Source organism: Athene cunicularia, assembly GCF_003259725.1.
Source record: "Athene cunicularia isolate RWA chromosome 13 unlocalized genomic scaffold, athCun1 chr13_part1, whole genome shotgun sequence".
Lineage (NCBI taxonomy): Eukaryota > Metazoa > Chordata > Aves > Strigiformes > Strigidae > Athene > Athene cunicularia.
In genome coordinates this window covers 18,720,187-18,734,913 of record NW_020799117.1, presented here as the reverse complement: position 1 = coordinate 18,734,913, position 14,727 = coordinate 18,720,187, and the positions used below count along the sequence as shown (strand labels likewise).

The 14,727-nt window shown below is 39.9% G+C and overlaps 1 protein-coding gene across 4 annotated transcripts in view; it reads left to right on the top strand.

The window, feature by feature from the left end:
• The window catches only part of FBXW11 (F-box and WD repeat domain containing 11), a 67,623-nt gene that overhangs the window by 46,541 nt on the left and 6,355 nt on the right, over nt 1-14,727 (top strand). For all 4 annotated transcript variants that reach the window (XM_026858028.1, XM_026858031.1, XM_026858030.1 and 1 more), the window contains 6 exons: nt 8,187-8,324; nt 8,916-9,034; nt 10,036-10,285; nt 11,422-11,540; nt 12,167-12,277; nt 13,256-13,334. In XM_026858028.1, the coding sequence (XP_026713829.1) occupies nt 8,187-8,324; nt 8,916-9,034; nt 10,036-10,285; nt 11,422-11,540; nt 12,167-12,277; nt 13,256-13,334 (816 nt within the window). The remainder of the gene's footprint in view (nt 1-8,186; nt 8,325-8,915; nt 9,035-10,035; nt 10,286-11,421; nt 11,541-12,166; nt 12,278-13,255; nt 13,335-14,727) is intronic.

The following is a 14,727-nucleotide window of genomic DNA, read 5'->3' as shown; positions in this document are numbered from 1 at the left end:
TTAATTAGGTTTCATTTCACAAGTGGTGGTCCAGCAATTTTAAATGTCTCCAAGTCAGATGTTGAATTGCCAAGCTTCTTTAGGAGCTTTTTTTTTAAAGGGAGAACCTGATTTGGGGCTTATTCTAGAAAACTGAACCTGGGTTTGCAAGACTTTATTTATAGAGGTGATCTGGTTGATGCAGGGTGTCCTGTGCCTGGGTGCAGGCCCAGAGCCTTGTGGGGAAGGTCAGCTGTTTCAATGGGACTGTGTTAATCGGCACCTTGCCAGGATGGGAAGTTTAATACTGCCGATTCCAGAACCCCAAGTCCTTGGATTTTTTCCATATTATTTGTGAAGCTTGGCCAACTATTCTGTTTTCCCCTCAGGATTAGCACAAGTATCTGTTTCTTGTGATGGGTTGAGAAGACTTATTTCATAAATGTTCCCCTTATCTTTAGGCACATGGCAAGTGCCCTCATCTTGTTTCCATGGAGACTTAGGTCCACCTAATTAAGATGAGAATTAAAATACGATTTTACCGAAGATTGTAGGAAAATGTGGTGCCAGGCCATCAGATAAACACCACCTTTCTTCTGAATTTATAAAAAGTTCAGATTTTAGGGACTGGAACTAAAATTTTAAAGCATTGTGAAAGTTTGAAAAGGGGGAAAAAGTCAGTTCTCACCCTGTCACTGCCAGCATTAGGAGATCTTTGTTCATGAAAGTTGCAGTGTATAATTTCTGAGGGAAATGGGTTTGTTTAGTACTGTTCTAATTATGATGCTTGAGAAATTTTATGGGCATGTGTGTGGAGAATCTGATCAGCATTATAAGCCTAGAAATCTTTTCAGCCAGCCTGTGAAATCTGTACGCCACAGGCACTTTCCAAAAGGGATTTCTTAAAAATGAAACTAGTTAAGGAAAGAGAAACTTTTGAGCAGCAGGGACAAAGTTGTTCTGCATGGCACAGATTTCAGCTCTTGCATCTGAATGGGGTAGAAGACTCCTTCTGGATGCCCCTAGCATGGAATGGATCCTTGGCTTGGCTTTTGTTGTTCACTTTGCGCAGGTCACATCTACTTTTCTTCACAAATGGGCAAACTGAGACTGCTGGTTTTCGTCTGCAGATTTGAAAGAGGAATTTATTATTCCCATTTGAGTACTTTGAATGTCTCTATACTCTGAGAGGGGCTGATAACTACCTGTTTAAACAGAACTTTGTATTTTTATGGTGTTGTGCATAAACTTAGTTATTGTCTCCAATGGAACCTAAAAGGTGCAATAACTTTGTTTTTCAGCAGCATTGTTCTTCATCAGGTGTTGTGTATAGTCCAGATGCGTGTGTCACTGAAGTGCCTCAGAGGACTGTTCTCTTTTCATTGCTGTTGGCTTGTATTTTTAACATTTCCTCTCTAGATCTGGAAGTTGACAGCAGTACTTCATCATTTTGGTGTAAGCAGGAGTCCATTTAAAGTTAGTATATTTTGATGTTGTATCTGTAACCTGAAAGCTTGAAATCTGACTCTTAAGTGTGTTAGACCTAGTTGATGGAAGTTGGTGGAAATGGGGATCCTTTAAGAGAAAACCAGGGAGACCCATCAGTGAGTGTCACTGTGATCATTGCAGCTGCAGAGATGAAATAGGTTTTCTTTATCAGACGCTGCCCCTGAATCTGTTTTGGGATCTCGTGCTTTGTGGCTGCGTTTGTAGCGGTGCTTGACAGAGAAGGCAGACCTTTCAGGAAAGAGCAACTGCTTTGTTCATCTGCATCGTCCAGTTACAGGTTCTCCTGAGAGGATTTGTTACTCCCTCCCTGGAGAAACATAGCAACTGTAGCAGTTAGATCAAGGTCTGGCTACCACAGCATCCTGTCTCTTGACAGCATCCAGTAACAGATGCATGGGGCAGGGCATGGGGACATGATATAGCTACACTTTATCTATATGGGAGTAATCAGAGTGTCATGTCCTATCTCTGCAGTCAGTTCTGTCTCCCTCAACAAATCAGGCTCCACCACCAATCGGAGCAGTGAGATAGTCCTAATACTGAATTACTGTTCTTTAGGTCTGAAACTTCAGTTCATGTTGCCTTTTTAACTGATTTGCCTAAGCTCTCTCTGCTGTATAACACCTTTTTGACACTCAGAGAACATGCTGTCTTTTCTTCATACTTGATGAAATGGTCAGAATTACACTGTCAGCTTTCTCCCACAGTGATTCCTTGTATTTCAGTGGCCTTTAAAGCAGTTTCTGCAAGTCTTCTCCTTTTATTCTGTACAACATTAGCATATTCTACTGTCCAGATTTATTGTGCTCAGCATCGTAAGTTTGTTCTTTTTAAATGTGTCTTTCAAAAGGTTTCAGCAAAGCTGCAGCGAGACTCAGGAATAGTTTTACTTGGTGGATGTTTGAGCAATTTCATACATATTGGATCAATCGCATGTAGAAAGAGACAACACTTCATCAATTTATATTGTCCACATTTGGATCTTATCTAAGCAGCTGTAAACATTAGGAACTTAATTTTTAGGTCTTGAATTCTGCCAAGAAATCATGATTTAATTGTACCACTTGCTAGGAAAAGCTTCCCATTCCTTTTTCTCTAGAGTTGTTTAGATTTTTGGACTTCAGTGTTTATGGCTGTTCTTTTGGTCTTGGAGTTCATACTAAACATGATATTTTACCCCAAACTGATCTGAAATCCCCATGTAGTGTTCAGACATAGCGTGGCTCTCAGTAGTACACTTCTAGCTTTTTGGCCTCACTTTGATTTCAGGCTGTTCTTCAAAACATAGCCTGAGTATACTGTGATTTTTATAAATCAAGCCAGAAGCCCGCTTTTCAGTTATTGGAAGTTTTTTCAATTTTTTTCTTTTGTGAAAGTGGGCCTTTCTGCTTGTATTAAATGCATGCTGAACTTTAAATGTATACATACATATGTATAAAAATTAGCATATGTTACATGTTGGTGGGGTATAGTGAATCCCTATTTCTCTGTTAGACTTGCTTCAGTTATTCTTCATGAAGGTGGTTTTTATTCTTACTTGACTTCTGTTTGCATGAAATGAGGTAAATACCAAAAATCAGTTGATTGCTGTTTTGAATTAATCTTTGCTTAGCTTTACTTCCTTGCATTTATTTACTATGTTACTGTTTACTGCCTCTTGCTCTGTAACATGGCAACAATTTCTTCCATGTAACTTTTTGTTTTCTTTTGGACTCTCAGTTTTAATTGTGAATAATCTAAAATCCGAAGAATTATTGGCAGTGGAATATGCAAATTCCTTAGATGAGCAGTCATGCCTGCATTTTCGGATCAGTAGTGTACAGATTTTAACTTCAACACTAAGCAGCTGTCACATGAAGGACACAGTGTCATGCAGCTCTCAGTTGTATAGCTGCTGCCTTCCACATTTCAAGGCATTTTAAGAGTAAAGTAAAAATCTAGTCACTCTGAGTCCTGTAGTGTATGATGAATCACGTTGGTTCAGCTTTTCTGTGAAACAGGGTAAGAGAATTAGTAGGGAAAGGCAATATGCTTAATTGTAACAGTAGGATAATAAATGGCAAGATGCGGTGATGTATGGTTTGCAGCACTTGGTGTTCTCTCTTCTAATAGTAGTGCCAGTGTATGTTCAAGATGTTGGTGTGGACATCTGTATACCTTGCTGCTCGCTTCCAAAGACATGTTCAGTAGCTCAGGTGATGCTATGCTCAAGTCTAGTGAATGTGTAATCAGGTGTACCATGCCTGCAGCCAAACCTCTTCAGCTGCTCTGTTGAGATGTAAGCTCTGTGGACCTTACTGACCACGTAATTTGTTTATAATTTCCATTATGCATCTGGTCTAAGGAGCAGTTATGGTTTACAAAGGGGATGTTGGATACAGTGCAAGTACTTTTTCTGCCATACTGCTTTGGTGCAGGGATTTTATTGCTGTCCACATACAATACCTGCCCCAGTGCTGATCCACTTCCTGTGGTCTGTGAGTTTTTAGTGTTTGCTGCTACAAGCCTGCCACGGGCACTTTACTCCTTAACAGTGGTTTAGAGAAGTGATGACACTCCCAAGAAAGGTGGTGATGCTCTTTACGTGCGGGGTTTTCCTACCTCTGCAGGCTGCTTTGGAAAGAGGCTTTGCTGCTGACACGTTTTGTCATCTGTTGCTGTGAGGCAGTCATCCCTATGTGGTCAGAAAGCTTGTGGTTTATGCTGTTGTGGTGCTGACAGGACAGCTAGCTCTCTGCAGTTTCCTCATGAAGACCAGTTCAAGCTTTCTAGGTAATAAGGATCATGTAGCCTTTCTCCTTCAGGCTGATACAGATGCTACAAAAGCTCTTTGGTCCTCACTGTCTAACAGCCACTTGGAGACCCAGCAGTGATTTTCAGACTCAAACCAGGATCCAGGGACTCCTTCAAGAACTTGATGCTGGGTTTTTTCCCCTAATGGTTATAGCATCTTCAGAGAGTCCAAGAGAGGAAAGATCTGAAAGGTGCAGGGAAGCCTGGTGCTGTGGCCAGGCTGTCATTTTGTCTTTGCTTATCAAACGCTCTTAACTTTATAATGAACAAAATATTAAGCCCTCCCTATCCTGATGACCCAAGTTCTTTTGCTTCTGCCTTTCCTCTGCCACAGTTAGGAGGGGTTTTCTTTTTTCTCTTTGAAGAAAGCATGTGAACAACAAAGGTTTGGATTTTAACTGCCCCTGGTGTGAATGCCTAATACTTTAGGAAAAATCCCTACCTATGTAACATGTGTATGTTCCTTTTCCTTTTTTTCTGTGCCATTTGTCCTGCAGAACTGTGTATTCAGAGGGAACAGAAACTCCTTGGTTTATGGGATTAAGATAAACCCACTTACTCTGCAATAACAGTCGCAAGGATAAAAATGCAATTTTTAGCCAAGGAGCTGAACACAGTGTACATTATCAAATGGGAAAAAACCCCATTCCTGGTAGATTATCTTTAACACTTCCAATGTATACTTAATGTTCCAGTTGTTAATCCAGATGAATTGCATCTTTTTTTATTGTGCGTCTTTGTACCAGTGAACATATTCTGGCATGGTCAAGGCTTGGCTATACATCTACATCTTGGACTATTTTCTATGTGTACTTCTCTTTCAAAATGCCTTTTTTTATCCATTTATGCATTTCTTCAGCTGCCAAATGGCTCTCCTGCTGTGGCAGATGCTTTGGCTTTGTGCTTGGTCTTTATCCCTTGTATGTCCAGATTTTGTTGGTTATACAGCATTTGTCAGCTACTTGCTGCTGGTGCTCTAGTGAGCTTTTAGGAAAGTGTGAGAAACTTTTTTCTGCAACATCTTGCCTTTATTTGTGAAACCTAAGTTTAGAGAAAGTCGTTTTGGAAACTTTGAGGGGATCTGTAGAAAATACAGTAGTGAGTGTGGCATATATTGGTATTAGGTTTGGTACCATAAATATGCAATTAAACCATGTGTCCCTTCATTATTGGCTCCCTGATGCTTGTAACAGTCTGTAAACCACAGGAATTTTTTCCTCCCCTTGTCTATGCCTGCCTACCTACTCGGTGTATACATGGTTTATTAAGATCTCTCCTGAAAGGAGGTTGCAGATGAAGATTTTTTACTAACTGCACTATTCAGTAACAACCAGAAATTTCCTATAGCAAGAAGCTTTAATGTGGTTGCCAGTATTGTATTAAACATGTTTCTTTTCGGAGGGTCCTCCAGGTTGCCCACCCACTCAGCCGTATTTAGTCATCTAAAATAATGTTATTTCTCTATACGTCCACATCTGTTTTCACTCTACTGCCAATTGAAATGCTGCTGTATATTCTCTGTGTATTGTGGCTACTTTCCCAGCATATTGAAAATTTACGCAGTGTAAGGGGATTTTACAAGTTCTCAAAAAACATGAAGTATTTTCCCACAGTAGCCACACCGTATAATGTCTAAATGAAATGACATCTATTCACAGAATTAAAGTGTGCACCTGCATATGACTTAGTGCTTTATCGTGCCTTCACATAGATATTAATAATACTTTAGTTTCTTTTATTTGAAGCCAATATTTTCTTCTGGGGAACTTAAGGAGCTTCCTATCACGAGCTTCTAAGAATTAAGCCAGCTAGCATCCTGAATGTCTGGTGAGAATACTTTTACTGACTGCTGTTTTGTTTAGGAAACTGTTACAAGCAAAATTTCTGATTTTTGGTGTTCTTAATGTATTCTGTAGCCATAGGTAATCACCGTTGCAGGAAGCTGAGGTGCGAAGGTGCCTCAAGTGGCGTTTGAGCACACAGCAGCTGGAGTAATCCGGCACGTGTTATGTACAACTGCTTATTTCAGATCTGTCCAAGAACATTGCTTTAGGGAAACTGTCCCTTAAGACTTCGTGGAATTGAATATCTCAATGTATATGTTTTCTAAAACTAGTTAAAATGGCTAAGTCAAAAATCTGTGATGCTTTATCTTCTGTTTCTTCAGTGTCAGTATTGCTTTTTTAACTGTTAAGCCTTCAGATCTGTAATTATATTGATTCACACTATTAATGTCTAAAATTCTCTCATGTTTCTGAGGGTCACCTCTGTAGCAGCAAAGAAGTTGAGGTGCAGTTCTGCCTTCCTAGCATGGATGATAAATCTTCAGATAAAGCTTGAGAATTGTCTGTCCTTCCTCCTCAAAACCTCCATCCCATGCTGAGCAAGCAGCATAATCAGCAGTCTACTACCTTCAAGGCAGGAGTCCAAGGCTGAACCAGTACAGTGTCAGATTTGAACATTTTAAGCCCAAGTTCCTGCTCTGACAATCAGCAGTGCACTAGCTGGCCAGAAAAGCTGATCCCAAACTGACAGATGACTTGTTACCTTAATTTTATTAGCTTCCCCACCAAATTGGAAAAGAATGAGAGAGGTTGAATAACTTGTCAGCATGCTCCTCTAGAACATCTCTTAGTACTTATGATTTAGACAAATTCCTGTGGCACATCAGGTTTGTGTTATAACTATGTATAATTCTCTCCAAATTGCATAACGGGAGACAATTGAATGAGCAAATGCATGGAAAAGAAAGTGGTAGGTTAGTTTTCCCTTGGAGCAGACATGGTTTCCTAGAATTGGGATGTCATAGTCACACTGCACTTTTGTCTTTAATAAGCATTTCAGTTTTTTCCAGTCTCGGAGGAGCTGCAGAGGTGCCTGTTATTGCTTAGAAAGTTAGGATTTGGTTATAAGTATGTTTTTCCAAACAAACTGGCAATCGATCAGCTTCTCCCCAGGCTTCCATACAGTATTTGGGGGGGATCCCAGGGAAATAGCTAAATAAATAGCCTATTCTGATGCCTATACTGGAAGACGGAAAGCATCTCAGCCTGTCTAGGTACTGCAGGTGTTGGCCCGGAGTTCAGCACACCAGTTCTCTTCTTGTTTTTATGAACTTCCTATCCAAAATCCCACATTTCTTTGAAACCAGTGTTCTTTGTCTTACAAGTAATAAAGCTGATTAAAACATGGAAATCATCCTGGTTCTGCTGTGAATACTTTGCAGTTTTTTAAGGTGTGTCAGGTCTCTTTCCTTAAAATTATCTCCCAGAATGAAAATGCTGAGAATTATACTTACAGATTTGAAGGGGAGGGATTATTTGAAATCTTATAGTTCCTGTTCAGTTTTATTTTTATCAGGCTGTGCGGTGCTTAGAGGCGGCTTTCATATTGAAAAATTCCTTTTTAAGATGTGAAATAACAGTTAATAGGTAAAATGACTGGGTAGGGGAGGGAAGGGTCCCAGCACTCCCATCACGTCCCTGTTGGACGCAGCAGTTCTGTAACGTTAGTAACTGAGGTGAGGCCAAACAGGGCACCGTGTGAACTTTTGGTTTAATCTTGGCTGCTTATGTCAGGTGGCTGTGTAAATATGGGGTGGAACTGAATTGTTATGAAATGTATCTCTCTAATAGCTCCTTTGGAAATTATCATTAAGGTTAGCTGACCATAATTTTCACCACTGAACACAGCTTTTGTTATGACAAATTATAAAGGTCCTAATTCTAATTCATTGTATTTTGTGTATTTTTATTAGGGAGGGAGAAAAGATCATTTAAGTTTCATGTGTTTCAGATTTAAGGATGAAGTACATAAAAGTGGAAGATTGCTGTGTATGTTTTGGAGGAGTCATGCTCAAGCATTCAGCCTTGTGCTTAACTCCTGATTGTTTCTCCTCTTGTCAGACTATAGAATCTAACTGGCGATGTGGGCGACATAATTTGCAGAGGATTCAGTGCCGCTCTGAAAACAGCAAAGGTGTCTACTGTTTACAGTATGATGACGAAAAGATTATCAGTGGCCTACGAGATAACTCCATTAAGGTAAACACTTTTTCCCTAGAGCAAAGTGGGTAATTCTGCCTTGGCAAGCTAGCTGCTTGTGTTTCCTTGATTTCTCTTGTCTCTTTGTGGGACAGTATTTATCTGTGCAGGGTTTATGAGGGTGGGATGTCTTCTGTAGCCTGACAAGGTTCTCACCTGCACTTTGCTCTGGAAACTTTGGGGGCTGCCAGCTGGAGATCAATACTATTGACCACAAAGAAATGCTTGTGAAATCAGTGTTCACATAACATGAATGTAGGCTGCGTGTGCCACTGTCCTTGGCTGTGCCATTGTTAATAGTTTACTTTCATGCTAGTAGGTTGCTTTTGTGCTAATCGTCCATGGCATTTCCTTTTGAAAAACAGGCTTTTATCTTTTCATAATCACTGTTTATTTCACTATTCTGTCAAAAACTTGCATCAAGACTTCCTTAAGCTAGAAGGGAGGGCAGGCCCACTGGTTGGACAGGCTAACTGCCCATGGATTCTCCCTGCTATCTCTAGTTTTATTCCTTCACAGTTGTGGCAATGTTCAAGTCTTGGATCCATATTCTTGATCTTGATAAGGCAGTGTGCTTCTTGTTTTTAATAGATTTGGGACAAAACAAGCTTGGAATGTTTGAAAGTATTAACGGGACATACTGGCTCAGTTCTTTGTCTGCAGTATGATGAAAGAGTCATTGTAACTGGATCTTCAGATTCTACAGTGAGGTGAGTGTTAAGTTTTTTGCACAGAAATCATTTCGGTATCGGGGCTGGGAATATTTACAATAATCTCTAAATATCAGGAAACATCCCTAATATGAATGTGATACTCTTATTCCAAAACCAGGATACTTATACTTGGCAAATCATCATGTTCAGTACATTTTTTTTTCCATATTTGTCTCTTTAGTGTTAGAATTCTGAAGAAATATGACCTGTGTGATTCAAGGCATATCCTGAAGTTGTAGAATGGCTGATGGCCAACTATGCAATAATTTCTTCATTTAGGGTTTCTTGTACCCTTCTGACATCTCTTAATTATGACTATTAATGAAAGGGTATTTGGTATATATGGAACACTTGTCTGACTGCAATTTTGATGATACTGAGTTTAAATTCTTTTATGGTATCAGTGGTCAGTAGATATCCAATATAAAGGTGATCAGGTGCAGTTCAGTGGAAGGGTCTTATCTCCACTGGTATCTTGCATTGGTATACCAATGTCAATCTCTATGAAGCTTTTCAAAAGTTAAGAGCTGATCTTAACACCCTTCAGGTATTACAAATTGTGATTTTTCACTTCATGTAAGCTATTAGGTAGCCCTGGAGAGTGCTGCATCCTGGTTGCTACTGGCATGTGCAGAATCTGAATGAATTGAAAAAAACCCCCATATTGGATAGTAATTGCTTTGGTCTGCTCTATCAATTTATACATTGTACAAGCTTTAGTCATCCTGGAGAGTTGTAGAATTGTTAAGCAGCTCTTTCTATTAAGAGTGGTCCCAGCTTAGGCGTTTCTTGGCCTAATTGTTCATTGCTGTTAATTGTTGCTCGTGAGTCTGAGATATGAACTAGGATACTTCCCCAGCACCCATCTTCCTGCCTTCCCCAAGCCCTAAACAACCAGATAGCTCTCCATTAGGTAGTAGCAGACTTATGCATGTTTATGCTTTTTACCATGTACAGCCATCATTCTTCATTTATAATAAAATTGTTTTCTTTTGCAGAGTTTGGGATGTAAATACAGGTGAAGTTCTGAACACATTGATTCATCACAATGAGGCAGTGCTTCATCTGAGGTTCAGTAACGGCTTAATGGTGACGTGTTCGAAGGACAGATCAATTGCTGTTTGGGATATGGCATCACCTACTGACATCACCCTGCGCCGTGTGTTAGTTGGCCATCGTGCTGCTGTTAACGTGGTAGACTTCGATGACAAGTATATTGTGTCAGCGTCAGGTGACAGGACCATTAAAGTAAGTTGGCAGAGCTCTGGTCCAGGCCTGCATGCCTACTGAGCCAGAAAAGCTTCTGAGCATTGTTCAACTCTGAGTAGCCAAGGTGTTCGTAAGCAGTTCTGTGCCTTTACCATTCAGCTTGCCGCTTCCTCTAGCTAGCTGTTAATGTCTTTACGCGCGTAACTAGGCTCGTAACATTTTTGTGGCTTCTGTCGTACAGTTGCAAAAAAATAAAGCCCGTTCACTGTTTGAACTCTAGTCTCGAGATCGGTTTGTTTGTTAAATGTGGCACATTTTGTGCCTTTTCCCAAGCAGTGTTTTTTATTTCAATTGGCAGTCTTGCTCCAGACGTGAAACTTATCAGCAGTTGCCTTTCCTCACCACATCTTCCCAGCAGCTCAACCAGACTTTGCCATGTTTGAAGAATTAAGAGGCTGTATTTGAAGACTATTACATACCAGAAGTTACCCAGAGTGTATTAATATAACAAAGGCGTTTCCACCCTTCCCTCTACCTTAGACTGTGCCAAAAAGCTCTTGGCAGTTTAATGTCCATATATCTGCTGGAGATCCTGCTGCACTCTGTGTTGGAAAATGAGCCACTGGATACTCTCCGTTACAACTTTAATTACAGTTCATTAAAAATGGGCAAAGTCGATTGAATCATTTGACATTAAGAAGGAAGCGGCCACCAAACTTTTATAAGCCACGGGTTTGGCCTTCTCTTACTAGTAGATTGCTAGCAATTTCTTTGATTAAAAAAATGTGGGGGTTTTGTGTGTGTGATAACTTCTACTTTTAAAAATGATTGCTAACTTAACAAGATTCAAGTGTAATCAAGTTTTTGAAATCATTTGGGCAGTGTCTACCACCTGAAAATGTTTTATATACAACTCCCCCCAACTTTTCTCCTTGACTCAGTGTGCAGTAGCAGTGCCCGTAGCTCTTATCACTGATAGGTCCCCATAGCACCAGTCTGCCTTAACGCCAGGTACCCACTCTTTGCCTATAAAATACTATGCAAGTTTTCATTCCATTGTCCAGCAGCAGTCAGCCTCAGACCTATTCTGTTTATGAATTTGCAACGGCTTGTATTGAAATTCAAAAACCTTGTTTGGGCGTAATTCTCAGAGGAGTGTTTATCTTGTTTCATAGGTCTGGAGTACAAGTACCTGCGAGTTTGTTCGTACTCTAAATGGGCACAAGCGTGGCATTGCATGCCTCCAGTACAGGGATCGACTAGTTGTCAGTGGATCTTCAGACAATACCATTAGGTGGGTGCCCACAAGCTGTTCTCAGTATGTAATAGTGTACGTTTGTGTGTGTGAAAATAGGATTTCCCCTGACCTTTGATGCTGTCCTGCACTGCTGCATGTGCAAAACATCCTTGGAATGTCTTGCGATTGGAGCAGATAATGTATGAATGAAACTAACTCAATGTGAGAGTAAATATATCACATCCCTCTGTGAAGTGGGACGCAGAGGTTTATGTCAAAGGTAAACAAAGCTTCTTAACTATTGCTATTTCATCACCTTGTCCTCTACTTGGAGAGATGAGGAAGACATTGGTAACTGGTTTTCTTAACTACATTCTGAACCTGTAATCATTGCTTTATGTAGAATAGAGTTTATTAAAGTTTCCCAAGATGACTTAACATGTATCCAACCTTTACTTGTAGGTAATTTTGAATGACTGAGTTAATTTTGATATACTGCAGCTGCAACAGAGGCTTATCTCTGAATTGCATGCAAGGAACATCTCATGGTTTTCATGCCTTTTAAAGCAAATTATGTCATGTCTCCCACGAGAACCATTCAGTCGCTTAAATCACTGCGTGTGAGGCTAAGGGACAGTGCTCAACCTGGAGTGCTCAAAGACTTTCTCCTCTGTTCTCTTAAGGTTATGGGACATTGAATGTGGTGCCTGTTTAAGAGTATTAGAAGGCCACGAAGAACTGGTTCGATGCATCAGGTTCGACAATAAGAGGATCGTTAGTGGAGCCTACGATGGGTATGTTTTACGTCTTAGCAAAGCATCTTCTGAAAGTCATTGAGCCTTGTATTCTCTTGTGTAAGGTTTCTTTTCTGAATTGACTAGTGGATCAATATTTAACTGAATGGCTTCTGCTTGAGCATGTCAGTGCAGCAGACTACAGTTCTAAGGAGCCAAGAAACTGCTTTTCTGGTGCTCTTTATCACACTCCTAAATTGTGTTATCACTCAAGCTTGACTTTCCGTAGAAAGTAAACTTTTGTTTGGCTGAAGTGACATTCCTTTGTTTCTTCTCTTGGGAACTGGTCTGCACGAGGTCCTGTGTGCTTAGAGTAGTTTAGGCTTTCTATTTTTATGAGACAGCAACACTGAAAATGTTTATTGCAAGTGTAAATATATCTTGTGGGGCTCTCAGAAGTTTTTAGTGACCATTTCTGTTGGGTTGAGGGCTTAGTGCTTCTAACCTGCTCAGTATTTTTGGTATGTAGTGGATTCACAATAACTAACATCCATGGCCAAATTGTCTGTTTCTTTCTCTGCCTGATTTATACTTCCAGTGAACAATAAAGTTACTGAAAACAATTGTTGAACTGTGTCTGTCTCTAGCCTTTTATTTGGGTTTAGTGTTTCACTGGGGTTGGCAGACCCAGCTTAATTCCCACTGGAACTTTGCACCTCATCAGTAGTGCTGTGAGCTTTTGAGATGCAGTTCCAGAATGGCTTGTGTATACATAGTCAATTTGTCTTTCATATAACCAACCCATTTGGTCCATCACAAAGTCATCACTGTATTTGCTGCTAAAAACAAATACAAAACTATCTGTGTTTTTATGAGATTTAGCATTAGTGTTTTAGAGAAAGTAGAATTTAACATTTTGCTTGATCTTGATGAACTATCTAGAGAAAATCTGGTGTGCTTTCCATTGCTTTAGATGTTTCTTCTCTGCTTATTCTTGAAACAATGCTTTCATAATGACCTTCTCATTTTACTTTATAGCAAAATTAAAGTCTGGGACTTGCAAGCTGCTCTTGACCCTCGTGCCCCAGCAAGTACATTATGCTTGCGTACATTAGTGGTATGTAAAATTAATTCATTTGAGGTTATCTGAAATCTTATGTGTAAGTCAGAGGCATTTTATTACATTATAGTGGGATAGGTGAGAAACTTGGGATGTTTTATAAAGCCTATGCTGCTGCTTATTCTAAGAATAAAGAAAAAAATATATATTGTTATATCCTGAATGATTTGGATCTGAGCTTAACAGAAAGATCAAGTTTTTCTAGGTTGAAATGCTTGGATACTCTAAAAAAAAAAAAACAACCCAACCCTAAACATCATGACACTGTATCAAATAATTTGTTATTGGTGTGTTTCCCTAATGTCATTGTGGGACTGGCTTTAAATTTCCTCTTATTAAAAACGGGGGGAGGAATTTTGTGAGCCTTTCCCAAATCTTTCTCCTAACCCTTCAGTTTGGAGGGAAGAGATGTGAAGAGGGGAGGGAGGTTGAGTCAGATGGATTACCACAGGAACTCTAATCTCTTCAGGGGACTATCGGATTTAAGGCTGTTACTTAAGTTATATTTTTCTTTCTAGTGAGGGTTTTGGTTTATGGCAATAGACAATTAAAAATAGATCGGGGAAATCAGTTCATTGTTCTTTTCACTGAAACTTACATGAAATTTTACTTCAGGAGTCAGTTTGAGAAGATAGTAGCACCCCAGAGTTATTGACTATATGATGGTAACTGGCTCATTCAGAATGTGCTTGGTCTGTCCAACACCTAAATAAGCTCTTACGTGGCTAGGAAGACTTCTAATTTTTCTTTCTGTTCAGTAGTCTTTGCACAGAGATGGGATTTAACTATTCTTTTATTCCATGTGAATATGGTGTATTTAGTTTTACTGAAAAAGTGAATCATTTTCCTTCTGTTGGGTATACGGTAGCTCAGGTTATAGTTTGGAGATCAGTCTGACACCTGCGGTTAGTTCTCTAATGAAAGTAGCATATTCAATTTGAATTTATTAAAAATGGATAAGCAGGACGAAGAGGACAACCTTTTCTGGGCCTCAGAGCTATTTTGAGATTTCTTGAAAGAGCTGACAGAGCACGTATCCCCCACCTCCCTTTCTTATGGCAGCGTTTGAGCAGTCATCTTGACTAGTGAGCTGCAATGATCCTGTCAGCAGCGCGTCCTGCATGCGGCTGTGATGTGGTGTATTAGGGCTGTACAAAAAGGGAGTTAGCAGCAGTGTTGAATGCAAATGTTATGTAAGAAAAGGAGCTTGGGCATCTTGTCAGTGCTGGCCAATCTTCTGAATTGCTGCTTCTTGATTGATAGACTGCTTTTGTCTTTAATAATCTCAGCCTCTACGGCTGGCCCCTTCAGGGGAGGCTCAGGGTTTCCACACACTGGATTTGGAAGCCCTGTGTTTTGCTGAAAAAAGCCTACATAAATATCTGCTTCT